This window comes from Monodon monoceros, unplaced genomic scaffold (genome assembly GCF_005190385.1).
Source record: "Monodon monoceros isolate NGI ecotype Baffin Bay Population unplaced genomic scaffold, NGI_Narwhal_1 Super_Scaffold_2, whole genome shotgun sequence".
NCBI classification, from domain to species: Eukaryota; Metazoa; Chordata; class Mammalia; order Artiodactyla; family Monodontidae; genus Monodon; species Monodon monoceros.
In genome coordinates, this window is record NW_021703776.1 from 82,943,636 (window position 1) to 82,967,744 (window position 24,109).

A 24,109-nucleotide genomic window follows, 5' to 3' on the forward strand; every position below is an offset into this window, starting at 1 on the left:
ACCCTGCCATTAAGATTTACAGAGCCAAAACCTGGTACAATGTAATCTTCAGAGTACTTTACACAGTGAGTTTCAGAAGATGAGAAGTTAGCATTTCAGAGGTAATTTCATAAAAAGGATTATCAGATTAATCACTTTGTCAGTTTATTAGTGGTGTATAAAATAATTAATTAGCTTTCTTGGAGTCAGCAGTGCGAAAAGGGACTCTAAAAGGTACAAAAATGACTGTGTCAGACAGTAAGTATGTTTTGGGCACCAGATCTTGAGAAAATTCTCGCTGGTGGAATGTCCGGCATGGGTTCTGTGGCACAGAGACAAATAAGAAAGAGAGAAGCTCTGGGAGTGCCCAGGTCTCCCTGAGACCCTTTGGATGTGACTGGTGGAGACTTGTCTGCACCTGCTGAGTGCCTGCTGACCTGCCACGTGTTGAACTGTCCTGTGACACCTGGAAAATGTGTCTTGCCACGCTGCGGGTTGACAGGCTGCTCTGATGGGAGAGCCAGGGGTGAGTTGTAGTCCATTTGTGAAATTACCTGTGAGATTCCGAAATGGAATAAAATCAACTCGGCCGTGGCTGGTTATAAACAGTCTGAATGGTCCTGTAGCAACATAGCACTCAATCAGCTGCCACATGCTGGGGCAAGGCTTGTCCCCAGCAGACATGACCGGTTGCACTGTGTTCCTGAAAAAAAGATATGTTGCAGTCCTAACCTCTAGTACCTCAGAAGGTGACCTTATTCAGAGATAGGGCCTTTACAGAGGTAAATTAATATGAGGTCATTAGGATGGGTCCTACTTAACCCAATGTGACTGGTGTGCTTATAAAAAGGGAAAATTTGGACACACACAGAACGGCATGTGAACCTGAACGCAGAAATCAGGGCAATACATCTGCAAGCTAAGGAACACCAAAGATCGCCAGCCAACCACCAGAGCTAGGAGAGAGGCATGGAACCCACTCAACACCCTGATCTCGAATGTTTAGCCTCCAGAGCTGTGTGACAATATACTTCTGTTGTTTAAGCCACGTGGTTTGAGGTACATTGTTATGACTGACCTGTGAAACTATTTCCGTGGGGCATCATGGAGACTTGGGTGTTACTGTTCTTAATGTTCCTGTACTTTTTGTTTTTTACAAGATTGTCTCTTTTAGAGCAGTTTAAGGTTCATAGCAAAATTGAGAGGCAGGCAGACAGCGTTTCCATGTACCCCCGGCTCCCACACAGGCACAGCTTCCTACTGTCAGCATCCCCCACCAGAGGGGTACATCTGCTGCAATGGATGACACATCATAAGTAGGCAGGGTCTACTTTTCATTAGGGTTCACACTTTGGACAAATGTTTAATGACCTGTATCTACCATTATGGTATCATACAGAAGAATTTCACTGTCCTAAAAATCCTCTGTGCTTTGCCTTTTCATCTCTCCTCCCCTCAGCTCCTGGCAACCACTTATCTTTTTACTGTCTACATGGTTGTGCCTTTTCCAGAATGTCATAGTTGGGATCATGCAGTATGTGGCCTTTTCAGATTGGCTTCTTTCACTTAGTTTCCTCCACGTCTTTTCATGGTTTGACAGTTCATTTCTTTTAAGTGCTGAATAATATTCCACTGTCTGGATATACTACAGTTTATCTATTTCTAATTTTTTTCTTAAAAAAAAACCCTTTTTTTTTTAAACACCAGCTCAGGGCTGAGTAGTAGATATAAGACAAATCTGAGTAGTAGGTATGAATATTCTCTATACTTTCACTTAAAGGATTAAAAAAAAAAAGACTCAGCTTCTCTTTACTGGGGTTGGTGGCTCTGAGCCTGGGGCCGTGTGACTTCTGTCTGGGGAGAGCCTGCCCCAGGACAAGGCAGCGAGCGAGTGGGCTCTGATGCCCTGTGAGCACCTGGACTCAGCTGGCCAGGCCAGGAGGCTTAGTTACATGAGCTTTAAACAATACATAGCTTTGAGTCTCAGTGATTCTATTTAGAATGTGATCTGCTGGACCTTCCTTCCCTCCTCTCTAAAATGAGAAAAACTGCCCTCAGAAGGTTGTGAGGATCAAGCACGAGAAGAAAAACAGAGTGCCTGTAAAGCGCCAGAATGTCAGTAGGTGTCTGATTTGATACTTACTGGGTGATTGATGTCACACTTTACAGCCTGGGAGAAGCTCTGGTCCCAGCCTCGGGATCCACACCAGCCACCCAGGTGCCACCCACCAGCCCCTATTCCCACCTCAAGCCCTTGCTGACCTCATGAGGATCTCTCTCCAGGGTCTGCTTCTCGTGCTTCAGGAAGCGACTTCTTCTTCACCACCACTTCTTCCCACCATGGTCTGGCCACCCTAACCTTTGTAGCCCAGGGTGCTCCCTGGGAGGATGACGGATGGCCACTTCCTTCAGAAAGGGCACCCGTGGCCAAGACGCCGACGACCTCTGGGGCCTGCTTGTGGTGTCCTACCCGCCAAAGGGGGACAAAGCTTCCACAGGTTGTGGAAAGGAGTCTGAGGGGCAGCGAGGTGAGAGGGGGAGCTGGCCAAGTGGCTCAAGGCTGCAGTGTGTCCTTCAGTGGGGAGATTTACCCCGAACGGCCTCATCTGCTACAGCCCCTTTTGGGGAAGAAGAGCCCAGCCCCTTCCTCACGGTGGCGCTTCAGAGAGCTGAGCCCGAGCCTCAGCCCCAGTTTTCAGTCCTGCCTCCTGAGGAGTCTTCCTGCTCTCTTAGCCTCTTTTTCCCAGGGACTCATCAGGTGGGGCTAGTCAGCCATTGCCAGAGGGGTGTGTGTGGGAATTTAGGGGCTGCCTCCCAGTCTAGAAACTCAGGCTTCCTCTCAATGTCTCCTCGAAGAAGGGAAGGTCAGCATGAACCGCCAGTACTCCTCCCTCCTCCCTCCTCGACGGTCACCACTGGGCAGTTTGCTTGCTCTGGCTTTCCTTCACAGATTTAGGTGTAAGTTCCCCCGGTGAGAGCAGGATGGCCTCCGGAGGAGGACTGGGAAATCCTAGACTTGGACTTGAGGGAAGAATTCCACACCTTTTCTTGTCTCTTCAACCAGTGTCATTTATTTCCTGCTTTTAAAGTCTTTTCCACATTTCTTCCCTGGGAGCTTTCTGTGGTGCTGTTAACCCTTCCCGAAAATGCCATGTTGGAACTGTGGACCTGGAATAGGGCACAGAGGAGGGCTGGGTTGGGGTGAAGGCAGTGGGATGCAGGAAGCAGATGATACGGCATATAAGCTGTTTCCGGGCACAGCTTTTCTTAATTTGGGTAAACTTGGATCCTAAAGTGTTGCAATCACTCACTCTTCCCCCGGAGGGAAGTCAAGCCCAGATGGTACGATCCATTTCCCATGCACTCTGGCAAGGTCACTGGAAGGGCCAGCTGGCAGCTTTCTTGTTATTGTAGAGTTATTTTATTCTTTAACGTTCTACTGATTAAAGTCCTTAAATCTCAAGAGGCCAGATGGAAGCCAAGTAATATTGCCCTTTCGGTTTCCTTTTAATGAGATCAGGATTGGGAGAGGACTGGGATAGGACAGAGATGGAGAAGACTTCTGCTGGGTGCCCTGGGGCTCGTGGCCCAGAGGGCTTGGTGAGCCCTGAATTACTTTCATCTTCTTCCCTACAGGGAGTGTTGTCAGTCTCTATTTTCCAGAAAACTCTCATAATAGTTTCTGTAGGACTTTGCGCTTCACAGGCTTCAATTAAAATTTGACTCAGCTTGGGAAGTCGGAGGCTAAGAGGCCTGTCAAGACACTTGACCCTGAAAGCCTGGAATTCCTCCTGTTCCACCCCCAGGCTGCTTGGCATATAATCGTGGAGGGGGCATTGAGGATGTGCTGCGCCCTCCCCCAGATTCTGCTGCCTGGGGACTAATGGTGGGGTGCAGCTTCAGGTCCTGCTCCCCGCAGAGGAGCTTCAAGCAGCCCACCAGTGGCGGGGCACTCGCAGTCCTGCTGGGCTGGAAGGGCCTGAGCCCACCCAACCCAGCTCTCCACCGAGAGGATGCTGGATAAGGACGGCCACCTGCTACGCTGTCCCAGCTGCACCCACATCTGCTCTACGTCTGCCAAGAGTTGCTTCATCTCCACGTTCATCTAATGAAGGGGGTGAGGGAGGGCCGGCCAGGCCAGGGTGCTGAGGAGGCAGCTGCAGGGAAGAGGGCTTTGCGGAGAGGTGCCTGCCAAGCCCCAGTAACTCCCACCGGCCTCTTAGTCTCTCCTACCCTCTCTACATTGTCACCATTTTATTTTACAAACGGTTTTTAGCACCAGCTGTGTACAGAACCCCACATTAGACCCCAGGGAGCAAAAAAGAAACAAAAGAGAAACGCATCTGCTTTCAAGGATATTCTAATTTAGGTCAAGAAACACAAATCTACCCACCAAAGGGCCTGAGAACAAAACCAAACCAGGGGCAGTACATACTTACGAAACCAGGAGGTTTCAAAAGATGGGGTCGAGGGGGCTAGTCGGAAGGACTTTTTAAAAAGTTGAAGAACATTTGTGCGCAGGGAATGACCGAGACCCAGGGAGCTGTTTGCTACCATGCTAAGGATGGGCCACACCTGCCAGCGCCCCGCAGGCGTGGACGAAACCTGCGCACCAGCGCCGCCTGCAGGCTGGGGTTCTGCGCCCCCTCCTGGCCGGATCAGCGGCTTTTAGGCTTGAGGGGCCGGAAAGGACTATTTGAGGCTTGGTGAAAAAGTGCAGATTATGAGGCCTCAACCCTAGAGGTTCTGCTTCAGTAAATTGGGGGTCAGCTGTAGGATCCACTGTGAACCACACTTTGAGAATCACTCTTTTAGGAGCTCAAACCGAGGCCCTTCCCTGTAACAGCCTCTGGAAGGAAACATTAAGGGCCTGTCCTCTGTTCAAACCTCCTCTGCACGCAGCGCCTTCACCCCCAGTGCTGACCTCGCCACCGTACACAAGCCACACACGCCACATGACAGACAAGTCACACACCACACCACACACCCACACACACCACACAAAATACACACACACACACACCACACACACCCCCACATACACCACACACCACACGCACCCACACCCACCACGCAACACACACACCCACACCCACCACCCACCCCCCCACATACCACACACACCCACATACACCACACACACCCACATATACCCACATACACCACACCCACCACACAAAATACACAAGCCCACACCCACCACACACACGCCCACATACACCACACACACCCCCACACACCACACAAAATACACACCACACCCACCCACATACACCACACCCACCACACAAAATACCACACACACGCGCAGGCACACCCGGAAAATATACCAGGGGCCATTCACCCCTGTCCCGCGCCTCTAATCTGTGACGCGAGGTAGGGTGAGTTGGCCGCCCACGCGGTGACGCAGGGCGGCGGTGGCGCAGGGCAGCGTCAGGACGACGCTCGTTCAGCTCGCTCTTGCCCTTGGAGAGAAAATGCGTCACCGCCTCACCGGGCTTCGAGGTGGGGCGAAGGTCCTGGCTATTGCTCCCTCCCCAGCTCTGCCATGAGAGAGCCTCTTACCTCAGCGCCGAGAGGAATTGGTCTCATTTTGCAAGAGATGGAGGCGGGTAAGGAAAGTGATCGGAAGGCGAAAGCAGCGAGGCCCTGAGCCTCTGAAGTGTCCATACCTCCGCGGAGGTATGGGAGGAGGGAGAGGACACTGACGGCCTTGTGCGGGGTCGGGCGGGGCACAGAGGCCGGCAAGCAGGGCCCGGGGCCGGAGCCGAGCGGCCTCCTCCTCCTGGACGCCTGTCCGCGCCACCCCCCAGCTATGGCAGAGAAGCTTCTGGCAGGAGAGGGGCAAGCATCAGTGACCAGCACAGGGTGTGAAAAACTCCCTCGTCCTCGGGAGCCATTGGCACAGCTGTGGGAGGGCTAACATCTGGCGCGTGGCCGCCGGGTGACCTCCTGGATCCAGGGAGGAGCTGGTGCTTGAATAACTCCAGGGCCCGAGATGGGAGAGAGGCCGCTGCCGACCTTCCCCCCTCCCCCTGCCCGGGCCGGGCGGCAGCGACGGCCCGAGTGGAGGGCAGAATTCAGGGACAGACGCTCCCCGGGCCCCAGCTCGAGCTGGGCCTCCCGCGGCCGCAGAAGTGCGGCGCCGGCCTGCTTTTCTGAACAGTCCCTCCCGCGGGCTCCCTGTCATCCCCGGCCTCGGCCCTCCGTCCCGCCTCCCACCGCCACAGCGCTGACGAGCCACCGAGAAGCAGAGCCCAGGGAAGAGGTGCCAACGAAGTGCCACGAGGGGGAGGGACAGTGCGGGGCCGTCGGCTCTGAAAAGGGTCTTCTAGAAACAGGGCCGCAGGGTGTGCATCTTCCAGGGATGCAGGGACCCAGGAGCCTGAGGGACGAGGGCCTGGCGGCGCGGGGAGCCGCGCACAGCTCTCCAGCCTACGGCGGGGGAGGAGAAACAATCGGGTTTCTTTTGCCCACAACTCCCCAGGGCGCCAGAAAACTAGTGGGCAGCAGCCTAGGAGTCCTGGAGAGGAAGGGACAGCCCGCGGAGGTGTGGCCGTGACCGCCCGCGCCTCAGGGCCCTTTCCTTCCCTGCGGGGGCCCCCGGTTCTGTCCTCCGGGCGAGAGCGGTGCTGGGAGGGAGACTGGGGGGCTTTCTGCTTCCCTCCGGCTCTTCAGAAACCCCAAGTCCTCACTGTGTGGTGGGAGAGGGGGAGGGGACGGGGGGGGAGGGCTGGAGGGCACGGGGCGGTGGGGACATCAGGCCTGCTCACCGGGAGGGTATCTGAGGCCAGCGAGGCCCAGAGGCAGAGATGCCCGCGAACTCTGGATTCCAGACGAGAGCAGGCGGCCATCAGACCCCAGGCTCCCGACCCCACCTCCTGAGGCCCCCGCAGGAAGCCTGGCACCTTTCCTGGTGCCGGCTGTGCCACTTGCCACCAAGTCTGCACCCAGGAGAGCCCGCAGCCCGCGCGCGCGCGCGCTGCCCTGGGGACTGGATGCGACTCACTCCTTGCTTGCTAATCACTCCCTTCTTCTCTGCCTCGCGTCTCGAACAGCCTTCCCTCCCCTGGGGAAAAGCGTGCCTATCTGACACCTGGCCTGCCTGCTCCCGGTGACGCATTCACCTGTCCTTGCCGCTGCCCCTGCTCTGTGCAATCCCCACACGGAACTCCCCAGCCTGCGGCCTCCTGCTGCAACCTCCGCCAGGATGACTGTGTGCCCATCCCTCACTCTGGTAAGTGTCCCTCATGGTGAGCCTCAGGCACCTGGCAGGCAAGCTGTGTCCAGCAGCCGTCCTGTAACCTCTCTGCCCACCTCCACACAGAGGGGCACAGACCCGTAGCCTGGAGGCGTCGGACAAGGGAGCATCAGAGCGCAGTGGCCAAGCTCTTCCTTCTCAGGCCACCACTCAGCCTTTCCGTGACCAGTGGCACCTCCCCCAAAGGGAGCCGAGAACAGGGTGACTTCTGGTTTTGTCTCTTCTTTGACTAGAGGCCCAAAGAAGAGTCTAGACAGAGTAAGCAATGGGAGGTCCCAAGACTGTCCAGGATGCCTGGGACCTGACATCACAGAGCCTGTCTGATGGGGAAAATGACCCCCTCCTGCAGTGCAGCCAGGGCTCCCAGGGGGCACAGTGTAGAGGCCAGACTTCTAGAGTGGACTCTGGTACCAGCACCAAGCCAGACCCTGGACACTCACAGGCCCACTCTGGGCTTCCGGGTCTTCTGTAAAATGAGACAGTCCAGCTGTTTGCTCCCCCAGACCACTTCTATGTTTTCTGAGCCATGATGAGGAAAAAAAAAAGATCACACCTAAAAGCTGAAGCAGGCTGAAAAGCCAACATTACTTGCCTGTGGGTTTCACGATATGTAACAGCTCCTTTCTTCCTTTTCTTTTTTTTTCTTTCTTTTTTTTTTTTTTAAGGCTAAATACAGAAATGGCTTCCCAGGCCTGTGAGCTGGGTAATCATACAGAACCCCACGCTTAGAAGGGCCCTGTGTTGAGTTTAATGCTCTGCTGTGGCTGCCTTAAAAGTCTTGATAATTTTTGCACAAGGGCCCCCACACCTTCATTTTGCACTGGGTCCTGCAGATGTGAAGCTGGTGCCGGCCGCAGGTACTTAGGATGTTGGTCAAGGAGAAGCAGCATGGACATGTCTGCAGTGTTTTGCTCTATAGAATTTTGGCATCTGGAATACAGAAATGTTGAACATTTCCTCATTTTCAGTGCCTGGGGAAGGGGGAGAAGGTGAGCCAATTATGGAAGCACTTGGCGAAAGTTAAATTGTTCAAGGGGACTGGGAGTTCTGTATGCACAGTTACTGTTCTTGGAGTCAAGCACATCCAGGGCTCTGCAGATTGATTCAGACATCTCCTGCAGGGACATACTACTGCTGTTGCCTAATATCCATTCCCTGCTTCTTCTGTAGTACTAGGGTTATTAGCTGGCCATGGCCCCAAAACAACTTTTCCCAGGTTCCTATGCAGCTACATGTGTCCTTGTGATTAACTGCTGGCCAGTGGGATGTACCTGGAAGTGTCTGCCACCGCCCCACTGGTGTGTGCCCTTTCTTCTGAGTTGTATTTTTGATCTATAACATAGCAGAAGAGTTTTAAGCCTTTAGACTAGGATCTGATGGAGTCAGAAAAACATATGCTATTAGTTGTTATCATTTCACAGTAGAGATTTATTTAAGAGTGAATTGACACATAGGTACCCTTTAATGTTTAGTTCTTCAAACAGGAAGATGAGGCTATCATCCCATCTCTAAAGGGGATGCTGGTGAGGGGAGCAAGTAATAAGTAAAATCTCAGGCATGGGCAATGAAGAAGAACTGAGCAGGTGGGGGATGGGGGATGGTGAGTGACAGGGGTGCCATTTTAAGGGTAGCATGGAAGGGTCCAAGGAGGTGATGTTTGAGCAGAGAGCTTGGTGAAGACAGGAAGGACCCATTGCAGATAGCTGGGGGAAGAACATTCAGGGAAGAGGGATACAGTCAAATTGTTTTGCCAAAAGTGGGGATCTCTTAGACGATTCAGACTTTTATTTCCAACTATCTGTTGTCATCTCCATCTGGATGTCCCAAGAGCAGCTCAAACCTAATGTGTTTAAAATTTCTCTTCTGCTCCAAACCAGTTCCTCTTCCTCTATTTCTGTTACCGCCACTATCTTCATATAATAATGACCTAAACTGAAACATTGGAGTCGTGTGCACCAAATTACCAAGTTATGACCAGTTTTCTTCTACAAATGCTCTCCAGTCTTTTCTGCCACCTCTGCAGTCCAGGCCCTGGATTACTGCAGCAGCCTTCTCACAGGTCTCCGTGCCTGCAGCTGCTCCAGCTTCTGTCCATCTTCAGGACTGTGGTCGGTCATCTTCCTTAAGTACTGCTTTGACTTCCTCTGCTCAAAAAGCTTCAGAGTCTCTACAAATAAAGTCTGCAGTCCTTAGCCCAGTAACTAAGGTCCACCTTTCCTTCTGGTCCCACCTTCCCATGCTCTTCTAAATACATCTTGGTTTGGATTCTTTGCAGTTTTCCAAAGACAGCTCTTCCTCCTCTGTCTTCGTGTCTTGATTCCTGCTGCTTCTCCTCCTACTGAAATTTGATTGCCACCTCTCCCATGAAGTCTCTCCTCAGCTTCTTGCTCAGCAGAGTTTTTGGTTTTTTGTGTTTTTTTTAACATCTTTATTGGAGTATAATTGCTCTACAGTGGTGTGTTAGTTTCTGCTTTATAACAAAGTAAATCAGCTATACACATACATATATCCCCATATCCCCTCCCTCTTGCGTCTCCCTCCCACCCTCCCTATCCCACCCCTCTAGGTGGTCACAAAGCACGGAGCTGATCTCCCTGTGCTATGCGGCTGCTTCCCACTAGCTATCTATTTTACATTTGGCTGTCTATTTTACATTTATATATAAGTCCGCGCCACTCTCTCACTTTGTCCCAGCTTACCCTTCCCCCTCCCCGTGTCCTCAAGTCCATTCTCTACGTCTCAGCAGAGCTTTCTGTCCTTTAACCTATAAAATCCTATTTGCATCACTTTTCTTTCTGGACCTTTTCAACTGTAAAAGGAATACAGCATTGAGAAAAGAGTTGAAAATGGAAAAACAATCCATATTCCTATTTCAACAAGTGAGTTCACATTTGATAGTTTTTCTAGTCCTTGGCAATCTTCATGCATATTTTTACATAACTGTTATCATAGTAGACATACAACTTTGATTTGTTTTTACTTCCACCCAACATTTCCCCCATCTTTCCACAGTCTTTTCAAAGTTGTAGGAGTTTTTAAAAGAGGTCAAAGTAAGTCTATAAGTGTCTCATTCAAGGATGTATCTCACAGAGTTGATGTACTATAATTTATTAGACCATCTATCACTGAACACTTGATGGGTTTTGTTATAGTCTAGCTATGATAGACTAGAAGGTATTTGAGAGAAAAAAGGATATCTTAAGCCTTCTCTATATTCCTAGCACCTAGCAAACACTTCAATCAATATTTATTGGATGGATGGATACATAAATGAACAAATGCACATAATAAACATCCTTAGACATAATGTTTTTCCTGATGAATGTTTTCCTAGCCAAGGAGTATTAAAAGAGCATTAATATGAAAATTAACATTTTGGTGGGCTTTTCACATTGTGGCAGATTATATTTTTCAAAAATGCCCACATCAATATATGTCCCATCCCACGTGCTGTGATGTGGGACATCCCTCCATTGAGAGGTGGGGTCTATGTTCTCTCCCTTTGAAACTGGTCAATTCTTTGTAGCTGTCTTGATCAACAGAATGCAGTGGAAGAAACATGGTACTTTCAAGCCCAGGTTATAAAAGGTAATATGCTCTGTCTCCACTTCCCCCTCTTTCTCAAGATACTTGCCCTTGGAATTCAGCCACTATATTATGAGGAAGCCCAGGCCACATGTGGAGGCCAAATGTGGGCCTTCTGCCCACATTCCCAATTAGGTCCCCAGTCAATAGCCAGCATCAACCACTAGACATGGGAATGAACAGCCTTAAATTTATTCAGTCCTTCAGTCCCACACATTGTGGAGCAGAGAGAGGTCATCCCCATTGTACCCAACCTGAATTCCTGACCCATGGAGAGAGATACTAAATGATTATTGTTTTGGGGGCAACCTGTGCAGCAGGAGTGACTGAAACACACACGTAGTCAGTCCCATGTTGTGTTCCGAAAGGGCTGTACCAATTTGCACTGCCATCAGCAGTGGAGGACTATGGCAGATTCACCACAACCTCATGAGCCCTGGAGTGTGGCCTCTTTGTGGGCATTTACCCCAAAGTCTTAAAATCTCATCTCTGCTTCTCAACTGTAAGCTCCTTGAGGGGATACAACACTGCATTTTTGTTCACAGTTCTTAGCTGGCACTTGGTAAATGCTTATGCATTTGTACATTTGTTAAAAGTGTGCATAACTAGGGTATACATTGTCCTGGCCAGGACGCACAGACTCTGACCGCCTAGTAGATTGAAGCTATCTTGGTTTCCTCATCAGAGAAAGCAGATTTCAGAGAAGCAGCTCGGAAAACACATCCTCTAGTCCGATTATACATAAACTTGGAGGAAACTGTACGGTGTGTTAGGGAACAGGATAATGGTATCCTATAACTGGATCAGAGTGTTCCCAGCCCTCATACCTTGCATCCACCCCCAATACAGCTCCAGCTTTGAGAGATTGCAAGATGCCTCCAATTTTGCATTCTACTGAGAAACTACTGGCAGATATGTATCTAGATGGGGTTTCTCCCCCAGCCATGTACACGCTTTTTACTATTGAATCAATTTTCATACAGCCCAACAAAGAGGAATGCATGGAAATGTAGAGCGGGCCCTCTGGCCTTTCCTTCTACAAGTTTAGATCCACTGCCTGTTGCCAGTTCCTTGCTTCTTTTCTTCTCTGCCACGCTTCCACTCACCGGCCAGAGAACTCTCCATGGTCTTCAGCATGGAAAGCACACTCGGCGAAAATTACAGTCCAAAAAAAGAAAAGGATTGCTTTTCAAGTGAATTCTGTCTGCTTAACCCAATTATTAATTTAACAAATATTTACTGAACACTTAACATGCACCTGCTCTCAAGGACCTTAAGGAAGCCGCAGTCTAACAGAAGCTCCATCATTTATAGGAGTTCTGTTCATCTGAGAGGACTGCAGTTTTCCTTGGGTATTTGCTGTAGCATGGCCCTACTATTATACCTGCCAGGATAGGGTCAGGAGGGCAAGCCAGCCTGGGGGTGGTTGTGTGGAGAGGGGTATGTGTGGTGAAATAGAGTTGTGGTAGGAGAAAGCAGCAACTTACTCAGAGAGATACAGTAGTTTAAATGAAAGATCATTTCTCTGGCTACACAGAAAAAATATCTGTGTTTTATTTAAGAGACACTGTATTCTAGGATATGGACTTTGCCTCCGGGTTCTATCCAAGGCACTTGGTCTAAGTGGAGTCTAACCACCGCTTTAAGGTAGTTAACTCCAGGAATTTTCAAGATGGCATTAAAAAAACTTTAAAGAATGCATGCAGAACATTTAACTGGAAGCAGAGCATTGTACTGAATTTATTCTTAAGGGTGGTTAGCTAACTTGAGATGGAAGCCATATAACACCTTTTCAAACCACCAGGTTTTGGGGCTGATGGCTTTAGTTCAGACTTCATTCTGTCAAGCCTCACTTTCACGAGTTAGCAGGACTACTCTTCTCCTCACGCTGTCCAGTGGATGATACCCTCCCCATTAGGAACAAAAGGGGCCTTTCTTTGGAGTTGGAGCTCAGTAAGCTAATGCCTGTATTCTGGGCCAAAACTATCACAGAGTTGCCTGATTCCAGTCTACGTACCATGTGTTTGAGAAAGAATCATGCCTGGCTGCGGCTCCTGAAAAAACAAGTTTTGCCCCCAACAGAGCCGATCACCACCTTCTGACTTTCCTCCTATGGGATGCAATTCATGAAAGCAGTCTGATTCAGGATTGTTATTTTTTTTCCTTCTAGTTTAGAAATGGGAAAGGAAGGAGACAGTGTTTTCTTGGTAGACCAGCAAGCCCAGCCTTCAAGATACAAGGGCGGTACTGTCTCTGATTGGGAAATGGCCAGGTCTGGGGTGGGGGAAGGAAAGAGGGAGCAAGAGGCAGATACAGCTGGGCTAGGACAGTTGGGGTGGGTGTGTGTCAAGGCATGAAGATCTGTATACATCTCAGCATGATCCAGGAATGACAGAGTTGCTTTACAATGCTAAAAAGGGCCATTTCCTAGTTTTATCCTAATGTTATTGTGAAAGACTTTTTAAAGCCATTTTTTCCTTACCCAAAAGCACTGTCATCCATTATTTTCATTCAGCTTCTCAATGATCTCTGAGGTATGAATAGTATCTTTCTTATGCCCAGAAATCACCGTGTAAAAAGTTAATTGCCCTGCCCCAATAGTGACAGAGCTCAGTCCTCCAAAGTCTCAGCCCATTCAGGCCAGTGGCTCGTCTAGTTAGACTGACTGTGGAATATTCGTTTTGGGGGCATGAAAGGATTTAGTTATAGTTTACATTTCATCCACAGCAGTGCCTGGGATTGTTTGCATGTGACTTTGCTAGGGAATATCTTTGGGGTCACTGTTGTCCTAGGTGGACAGAATTCTGGGCACCCATGAGGCTGTTCTTCATACCCATCGTGCTCTATTGGACTCTTCTCCCTAACCCCGACTGAGGTGCCACCCTCTGTAGAATCCATAACCTGTCCCCCAGGTCAGTGCAGCTCATTCAGTGTGGAAATGGAATTACTGATGACCATTCAGGGGTCAAATTAGAGATGTGGCTCAGAGCTAATGCCTAACAATCCAGCAGGCTCAGCACAAAGCCACTGGCATACACAATGAGATGTGGCAATGTCACTGGGGCCTAAGAAGCACAGGTGCTGATGTGCAAACCCCTCTCACTCTAAGTGGGCAGATTACCGCCCCTCCCACCCCTGCAAGGATCCTTCCCCAAGGCCTTCTTGCCAGAGATTCCAGCCCTCTGTTGCTTATCCTCAGGTATTGTTGGCCCTACCTACAAGCAGAGGAGTGCTGTCACTGAAGCCACCTGGACGGAAGGGTGGGCCAGCTAGCCTCTCCTGGCCCCTGCAAGATCTGGGACAATGTGCTGCTGGTAAGTTTAACGGCCTCACCTCAGGTCACTAAGGAAGACCCCCAAGAGTACCGGGAATTGGTTGTGTATTTTCCTAATGCCTACACATTTTAGGCAATGTCCCTGCTGCAGCTCTTCAGGCCTGGGAATGTTTCCTCCTCCTTAGGCCTAGACACAAAAGGAAGTCAGTGCGCCTGGCTGCTCAAAAGGTGTCCTTTGACAAGAACTCAAGCCTTTCCCAAAAGGTAGCTTTAGCCATCATCAAAGTCTTCCTGAACAGTAGCACAGCTCAGACTAGTAAAAAACTCATGTCTTTCATGAAGATGAGACAAGCTATGAGTACCCATCCTTAGAGACTAAAAGTCACTTCTGAATTCATTCATATGGCGGCTGAGTGCCAAAAAAGGGGCACAGATCTAATCACCCTGGAGGAGAAATGACTGCCAGCTGCAGTGGTCAGGATCAGCTCCAAAAAATAGCGGGTTTAATTAAAGCAGAGTCTCAAGGGAAGGGTAGACTGTAGAGGGGGAGGGGACATCCCCAGGGAGTGATCAGGATGGGCAGGAGATACATGCAGACAGCCCAGCAAGGAGCAGCCTACAATGGCTGAAGCCAAGGATCCAGGTGGATAAGGCTAGCTTGGGGCCAGATTATGAAGGGTTTTAAATGTCAGGCCAAGGAATTTATCAGGAGAATGAAATGATCAAACAAGTGTTTTAGGAAGATGAATTTCAAGAGAGTGTGCAGGATGAATTGGAAAATCTGGAAGCATGGCAACAACTAGGAAGCTGTGAGATTAATTAGGCTGTTGTAGTAGTCCTGTGTGAGTTGATAAGGGTGTAAATGAGCATAGTGCCAGCAGAAATGGAAAGGGACAGCTGCAAGAGACATTGTTAAGAAAGAATGGATGAGATTGCTGCCTGATTGGATTGGGGACCCAGGGAGCTCAAGGAGTCAAGATGACAGCAGTTTTGAGTGTGGGCGACTGGTAGTACAATGAACAGAAAAAGGGATGTTAGAGAGGGAGCTGTTTCAGCAGATGTGAATTCAGTTCCACACATGGAGAATGTGCATGATATCCAAGTGGAAATGTCTGACAGGTCACAGGAAATTTAACACTAGAGCTCAGGAGAGACAGTATGGTTGGTGATGAACTTGGGAATCAAATGCAGAGGTGATAAATGAAGTCACAGAATGAATGAGATCTCTAAGGAAAAGCATAAGCCGTGAGACAGAGGACCAAAGCATGACCTTTGAGGAATGCCCGCATTCAAAGGATTTATAATCACAAAGCTGAGTTTAGAAGTGCCACCTACATGCTGCATGTCTTCACCACTAAGTAGCAGTTTAAAGTGTATATCTGAGAAAGTCAAGCAACACAGCATTTTTATGTTATAGTAGGAACCAAATTATAAACATGCCTCTAAACAAATCTGGCTGAAGAAAAGGCTGATATTCATAGAGAAAAAAAGAATAAGTGATACAGTGAACATAATCTAGAAGATTAGTGGATTTGATCCCACAAGGATGAGTCAAGCAAAGAAAATAAAAACTTGTGAGAAATATTTACTAATTTTAACACAAGGACCAAAAAAGTTACCATGTTTGCAGTGCACTGTCTTCCTGAAGTATGAATTCAAATTCATCAAAGTATTTTTAATAAAAGCTATAGTAAGTATAGGCTGGCTCAAACATTTGTGAAGACAAGTTAATAAATGAAAGCTACCCAGAGTATAGTAACCCACACCACCCTTAGTATGCAAACAAAATATCTTGTCTTTTTAATGTGTACCCCTAGTCTTTTTACGTGAAATATTTACTGTATATTGCATTTCTGACACATAAACTTTTTTTAATATAATGACACATCATTTTTTATTCTTTGTAATTGTGAAGTAGACACACCAACTTCTGAAACAGGAGACTTCGATTTTTACATGTTCTTATATTTAACATGTTTAGTTGGTATTTTATCATAACAAACAAATTTAACATACATCAAAAGCAGTTAAAAGATAGAAACTTCCTTTCCTTTGGACATCTGACTTTTAAAAAACAGGAACAAGATTTACAAATTATACAAAATGAGCTGCATATGTAATATTGACACGGAGTTATTGAGAAAATACTAGTTTTAGTTGTTTCCTGGTAAAGCAGTCTCTAGTAACATGTCAACCCAAAAAATACATGCAATTGCTAACTAGCCTTAGATATACTACATATACATGTAAGAAAATAAAGATGGAGTTAAGCAAAACTTACAAACTTGGTTATTTCATACTTTCCAGATATTTTGAACATATCTAAAAAATTTAAACAGATAAGATATCATATGATTTTAAAGGGAACTCAATACAATATTATGGAACAGTGAAACTGAGTTATTAAAACCAAGGAAATTGTTTTCTTGATGTCTTCAGCCTCTTAACTAAGACCTAAATAGTTTAATTCTATCAGCTAAATTTAACCCAAGAGTTGACTTTTTATTTTTATAGTTGTTTATTTCTTAGTTTACAGTCTTTTATTCCTCTCAAGTCTTTGAAACCGGTGTGATTTTACACTTATGGCGCATCGCAATTTGGACTAGGCGTGTTTCAAGTGCTTAACAGCCTCAGGTAGTTGCTGTATTGAACAGCACAGGTTTAGAGAGACATATAAAGAAATGCACGTGCCTAAGTGATTTCAAACCATGGTCGGTGATATGAAGCAAAGGTGAAAGGTACCAAGAGAGAAAACAGTCAGGGGATCTGCGGGAGGTGGGAATGGAAGGAGTGGGGGGAGGGAGAGCTTCTTTGGGACAGCAACATTTAGGCAGAGCCTAGAAGGGTGCTGAGGAGGGTTGGCTAGAGTGGGGCCGGAGTGTCTCAGGCAGCGGGAGTGCACGGAGGCCCTGGGATGAGAGCTGAGAGAGGGCCAGTGTGGCTGGGGCATGGAAGGAGAGGGGCAAGGCAAGACTGGAGTGGAGGCAGGGGCAAGGGGGGCAGAGCGAAGATCAGGCAGCATCTTTCAAACCATGTTCAAGACTGTGAACTTCATCAAGAGTTGACTTTTTAAACATTAATACCGTCAAACCTCTTCCAATAATATTTTTTAAATGCACATGAACTATTACTTAAAAGTTTATCTCATTTCTTTAAATATGGGCCTTGGGCTAATTTGTTGAACACTGGGGTAATATAAACACTAAAAAAAATAAGCAACTTGCTTTTTTAAAAAAATTATTTATACTAAATAACTCAACTGAAAAAACAATTTTTGTGGGGAGGAATCAGGCAGATGATTCTTATTTGGGGTGTTACAGTGAAGAAGGACTCAATTAAGGGGGAGCTGCACTGTTTTGGCCAACAAAAATCTGAAGGATTGCAGTTTTTTTCTGAAATGATAAAGTAATGTTTCTTGGTGTAGAAGATATAGGGCATACTTTTACAAAGAAGTTTCATAATAGCTAATTTTTTGTTAAATCTAAAGTCTGTAACATACACATATGTATCTTATTTCAGAGGAGGCAGTGACGCAGAGACACTTAGATTCAACTTCTGATTCAGTCAAGTGAAGTCCAAAAGTTTGGAATTAAATGACCCACTACTCGCCAAAAATCCACAAAATATTCACACCGGATAGACCAAGATTAACTCTCCTATAAAGAGAAAAAAAAAAGGTTTAGTGGAATTGACTGCCCAGCATTTAAGGTCTTTTTTCAAATAACTAAAATAGGAGTCTTTACAAGGGATACATGTTTAATTAACATTTAGTGCTTTTCTGAAATAAGTTATGTTACACATGGTTTATCAGGTGAATTCCAGAAACAGTAATTACTTTCTTAACTGTGCTTAAAACCCAAATTTAGAATAAATGGACTTATGGAGTGTTGAAAATTAATTTTTCAGTGGACCTCAAGAATTATTACAACAGATAGAGTTAAACAGGACAATTTTAGCAAGCAAGATTTAAGTAAAAGTGTCAATTAAATTTTTAAAAATTGAGGAGTTAGAGATGCTAGGCCTCTTAGAGAATTTTACCTGTTCAAAAAAGGTCATTTCATCAACTATATTTTCCCATTTCTCCATACCCTCACCAACACTGCAAATGATAAATTTCAATTTGATAGAAAAAATGTTTTAATTCTGGCTTGATTGTGTATGAGACTAAGCATCTTTTCATGTTCATTAACCCTCTGCACGACACTCTTCTATGAAAGTCTCTCGTGTCTTTGACCGTTTCCTACATTTTTCTTTTCTAATTAACATATATGCTCCTTATACATGATGGATATCAACTTGGCTTTGCTCTAAATGTTGAAATTATAAGTCTTTGTCTCAGTCTGTCATTTAGTTTTAAACTTTATTTATGGTGTCTTTTACTAAACAGGACACAAATTACTGTGCAGTCGATTCTGTCTAGATTTTTTTCCCTTTTGGATGTAAAACTTTCATCTCATTCCACTACCACACAAATATGTGGCATTGAACTGATAATGGATTTGTATTAAACTGCTGTGTTATGGGCATGATTCCAAATGGTCTATATTTGAGCCACTTGCTTATTCATTTAAGCAAAGGAAATTTCCTTCCTTTAAGGTATAGGAGAGCAGTTTTTAACATTTGATTGTTCCAAAATGTATTAAAAAGATTAATCATATTTTAAGTTAATTTCAAAGACTTTTCCCTTGGTTAAAAAAAAAAATCCCAAATAAATAAAACACAGATTAGTTTTAGTCTAAAATGTTTCATTTTCTACATGTAAGTTCCTCATTCAGAGAAGATAAGCACTTTAAATATTATACCAATTCTTTTGGGCCTCTGTGTAAATTACTGCCCCACTAAGATGTTACAGAAAACCCAAATGAACTTTTTGGCCAATCCAATACTTTTAAAGATTTTACATTTTTATGTACATGACAAACTATATATGGTACTCAACACAAGCTTCATGCTATCATGACAAATCACTTATGTATCAAGTATCAATTTAGATTTCGAGAAAAGATAAATTTTCAATTAAAACCAAAAATTCATTATTTATTTAAAATACTTCTAAGTTAATTCCTCAGTTCAAAATAGTCTTCCAGAAACACTGTTAAGAGTTACAAAACAATATATTTATAGCACATTCCATCTTTCTAATACATGTATATCTTTCTAAATACTGCTAGAAAATTTAGGAAAAAAGTCTGTATTTACTGACATAGAAGAATATCCAAGATATACCATAAGATTAAAAGGCAGGTCACAGAGTAATATGTTTGGGTACAATATATTTTTAAACAAAATGAAAACTAAAAAAAAATCAACTTTCCCCAGAAAGGAGTCTGAAAATGTACACCTGAAACTGTTAACACAATGGATACCTCGAGGGAGAGTTGATCAGAAGAGAGAGTTGATCAGAGGGGAGTTTTCAATGTCTAGTTTATACACTGCTATATTGTTTAAATATTTCTATACTGAGCATGCATTATTTTTGTAATTAAAAAAATAAAGAAAAAAGAGCCATGGTAGCATAAATATTCTTTAACTCAGTATATCCAACGCATTATTTCAACATGTCATCAATATACAAAATTATTAGAGATATTTTACTTTTTCTTTTTTGGTACTAGGTCTTCAAATTCTAGTCTATGTAGTTTACACTGACAGCCCATCTCAATTTGGACTAATCATGTTTCAAATGCTCAATGCCACATGTGGCTGGCGGCTGCTGTATTGGACAGTGGAGTTCCAGAACCTGTATAAAACAGGGCACCTATAAAACTGAAAAGAAGCATGCATACCAAACTGGAACAGACCCCTGATGTTTTCTATTCAGCCCTTCCCTTTACATTTTTTTAACCTCAGGTTACACAGTGCAGGCAGAGATGGACCCAGAACCCAGATTTTCAGACTTCCAGTCCTTGCATTACCAGATTTACCCAGCATTAGCTGAGGTCCATTTACTTCAAATACTATTTGAAGGACTAAAATTTCAAATCACCTAAATAACAAGACAGCAATTTTGAGTTTATTGTAACAGTATGTGAGCTTCATTACTAAGTATTTAGAATAAACAAAGTAAACAATTTCAACTGACCATTTTTCCATCCCAATTAACAATATTATGGAACTGGTGCTGACTTAGTATCTCTGAAAGTGTAAACATTTTGCAGAAGGCTTTGTGTTTGAAGTGGGATAGCTTGAATAAATAGGACTCCAGTTTTGTTTTTGTTTTTAAATTTTAAAGTGGCAAGATCCTGATATATCAGGGTTGTTCCTCTGGGGGACACGGCTGTAAAGCCAATGACGTGGTCAAATTGCCTTTTTATCAATGGGGAAATGGAGGTTCCAAGGAATTACTGTAATGGACTTGCTCAAGATGGCAGAGCTGGTTAGTGACAGGGCTGAGCTAGTACTAGAAGCCATATCTCTTACTGTTCAGTCCACAAATCTTCAGTATATGATGCTGCCTTCTGCAGAATCTGAACATAAAGAAAACAGTATATAAGTTAAGTACTTGTATTTTTAAAGCATAAGTACTTACCCAAGCATTCCTGACTCTTTGGACTTTATGATGTAGAGGAACATTAATAATGTATGAAACATATTATTTCGGCCCTGGAACAAAGACAAAAAATACAGCAAGATTTAAACCTAACGAAACCAAACCATTCAGCCTGATAGGTAAATGCGATCCTATCAATTTATATTCTACTAACTCGGAATTCCATGTAATTCAGTCTTTCATTCATTCATTAAACAAAGTGCCCACTTTGTGCTAGGAAGTGGGAATACTGTGGTGAATAAAACAGAGAGGATCCATGTAATTGAGGAGCTTAAGGTCTAGTAGGAAAGGCAGACAGGAAACTCAGAATTACAATAAAGTGTGATGAATGTTATGAGAAAGAAGAAGGTGTAGGGTGCCATGGGAACATATGCATTAAACCCAGAGTGGTGAGGCAAGCAATGCCTCCCTGAGAGAGAAATTTTTAAGTTGAGACCTGAAAGATGAGCAGAAATAAACACATTGGGAAGTTCCCATACATGGGGAGCAGCATTTATGAAGGTCTGGATGGGAGCTATTCTGAAGCTGGTACCCCTGTATCCTACACACAAAAAATACTCTATCCCCCAAATTAACAGCATAAACAACAGTGTTGGAATTAAAAAACCTTTAATCACACTTCAAAATACATTATGATATATGTTAACAGTGTAAGTAACATATTAAATGTAAATTTATTTTATCTACAAGGGACTATAAGGCAGCATTTTGCCAGCACTAAAATCAAACTATTATATGTAATTTCTGGTCTGTGAAATAGCTCCTGATTTAGATTTTCAATTTACTGATTAACTTATACCTGCTTATTCTGATTTAGTGTTTTTACTAAAAAATCTTAGGATATATGATTTTTAAAGACAGTGTTTCTTTAAAAAAAAAAAAAGAAAGGATTTGCATGGAACTTGAATGGCCCAAAATATTTACACTTACAAAGTTGAAATATTAAACTTAAAAAAAAAATGAAATATTCTCTCCTGGGTATCTGATGAAGTGAAGGATACAATTTATGATTATAGTCTATGTAAAATTTCTTAGTATAGATGCTGGTAACAAAAATAACTGCAAAGGTCATCAACAGAACTGATGTTTGTAATCAAAAGTAAAATACCTGGATAGAAGTGTAAACTGGTACAATCATCTTTTTGATAACATATTTTAACAGCCTTGAAAATATTCTATAACCTAGAATTCCATTTTTGGACTTCAGGCTAAAAAACTACCCAAAATGCAGACAGCTATATGCATAAAGGTATTTATGATAATGAAGACTTAGAAACATCCAAAATATCTAACTGTAGGGGAGTGGTTAAATAAATTATGTTATAATTTTATTGTTAAGTTTTAAAATAGCCATTAAAAAGTGTTTTAACGAAGATTCTTAAAGGCATGGAAAATTATAACATTAATTTTAAAAAGGAAATAAAACTACATAAATAATATGATTTCAACCCATAAATAAGTACAGAAAAAGACCAAAATGAAATTTACCAAAAAAATTATACCAAATGTTAATAAGAGCTTCCTGTAAATAATGGAATAATGAACTTTTCTTCCTTTTCTTCATAATTCTCCAAATTAAGCACATATTACTTTTAGAGTTTTAAAAAAAGGGATACAAAACTAGCACTTTTTCCCTAATTTAAAAAGTTTACCTATTCCATAAACAAGAGAATCTAATTTTAAAAATATTAACAAAGCAAGTCATCCATGACATTAGTAATAGCAACTGCTACATTTAGAAGTACCTTTGGAAGACTGTAGAAATGACGCTGGTAGATTAGCTCATAATGGGGAGGATTGATAGCACTCTGATAAATGCAAAAAACATTCTCATTTGTCACGTCTGTAAAGAAAATATGCTACATTAAAAAAACAAAACAAAACCACTAGATGTATTTCATGTGAAAAGCTCAATTCATCCTCTTAGGAGAGGATGTTTATACCTGGTTTATTTGGTGTCTGAACAAAGTGCTGAGAAGTAAATGTTTTTCCATCAGGGTATTTAGGATGTGGAGGTAGTCTGGAATCAAGGTAGGTGCAAAGCACATGCATGATGATCTGAAGACGAGGAAACAATTTTTCAAAGTCAGCATGAAAATCGATCAAGTATGTATGTGGTACTTTTAAAACATGTTTATAATGACTCCAATTTTTAAGTTTTCTCCAAAGAAAGAATTAGCAAAAATGTTTTCAAGTGGTTATATCTGTAAGATGAAATCTATGAAATGAAAAGATTAGAGCAAGACATTCCTAGTTTTCTGTTAAGGGGATCATTCACACCCATATAGGTAATTAACAGCAAAATCAAAATAAAATACACATACATTCAATTCTGAATTTGAGTATCAGCATTTGAACTTCATTTTCACACATAATAGTCACTATAAAAAACAAAACAAACATAATTTTGAAAAACTCTTAAATGCTCAAAAACTTTATACTCTTTGATTTCATAAATCTAATTCTAGGAATCTTTCTTAAAATCATAATCCTAAATAAGAAAGAAACATGCATTATGTTACTCCTGGCAGTATTATTTAAGACAGAAAAACAAAAATCCCTCCCCCACTACATGTTTCCCAAACTTTTAGGTCCAATATAGGAGAACAGTTAAATGACAGTGTGTAATAGTGCAAATAACACTGAAAAGTGAAAAAAAGCAGGAGACATAATTTTACATATGGGATTATTATATCTGTATCGATAAAAACATTAAAAATAGCACAATATAAGTAAAGAAAAAAAAAAGAAGAAAATATACCAAAATATTAACACTGGTTGGGTTAAGATGCTGGTACAAAAATTTTGTATTTCTACTTAGTTTCTAAGTTCTTTTTATTTATTTTATTTTCATTTTTATTTATTTATTCATTTATTTATTTATTTTCTTTTTTGGCCTCACTGTGTGGCTTGCAGGATCTTAGTTCCCTGACTGGGGATTGAACCCGGGCCCATGGCAGTGACAGCCAGCGCTGAGTCCCAACCACTGGACTGCCAGGGAATTCCCTCTAAGTTCTTTTCAATATTCATTTTTATAATGGAAAAATAAACCCAATAACAAAAATGTCAAACTGATAAAACTGGGGACTTACAGCAGAATCAGTGGGCAGGTCTGTATCCCACTTGCGGCCTTTGAAGTCTCCACCTCTATTCCATCGAAATGAGCTCATACAGCCTCCTTGGGAAAGTTCTGTAGCAACAAAGGTAAAATAAAATAAGCTAAGAATATACAAGAAAGAAGGAAAAAAAAAGGCTAAGGGGGGGCTTCCCTGGTGGCGCAGTGGTTGAGAGTCCGCCTGCCGATGCAGGGGACACGGGTTCGTGCCCTAGTCCGGGAAGATCCCACATGCTGTGGAGCGGCTGGGCCCGTGAGCCATGGCCACTGAGCCTGCGTGTCCCGAGCCTGTGCTCTGCAACGGGAGAGGCCACAACAGTGAGAGGCCCGCGTACCGCAAAAAAA

At 44.0% G+C, this 24,109-nt stretch overlaps 1 protein-coding gene and 1 long non-coding RNA gene across 3 annotated transcripts in view; one reads left to right on the forward strand and one right to left on the reverse strand.

Moving 5' to 3' along the window:
- The first annotated feature begins 5,423 nt into the window (after positions 1 to 5,423).
- LOC114901779 lies at positions 5,424 to 14,125 on the forward strand. Its single transcript, XR_003795291.1, has 3 exons — positions 5,424 to 5,591; positions 7,038 to 7,216; positions 14,025 to 14,125. It is a non-coding gene; the product is annotated as an uncharacterized LOC114901779 (long non-coding RNA).
- A 3,408-nt stretch (positions 14,126 to 17,533) lies between these two features.
- TMEM209 (transmembrane protein 209) overlaps positions 17,534 to 24,109 on the reverse strand; it is a 27,239-nt gene continuing 20,663 nt past the window's right edge. For both annotated transcript variants that reach the window (XM_029233925.1, XM_029233926.1), the window contains exons 11-15: positions 23,742 to 23,839; positions 22,593 to 22,707; positions 22,395 to 22,492; positions 20,629 to 20,702; positions 17,534 to 17,755 (exon numbers count right to left, since the gene is read on the reverse strand). In XM_029233925.1, the coding sequence (XP_029089758.1) occupies positions 17,701 to 17,755; positions 20,629 to 20,702; positions 22,395 to 22,492; positions 22,593 to 22,707; positions 23,742 to 23,839 (440 nt within the window). In that variant the 3' untranslated portion in view covers positions 17,534 to 17,700. The remainder of the gene's footprint in view (positions 17,756 to 20,628; positions 20,703 to 22,394; positions 22,493 to 22,592; positions 22,708 to 23,741; positions 23,840 to 24,109) is intronic.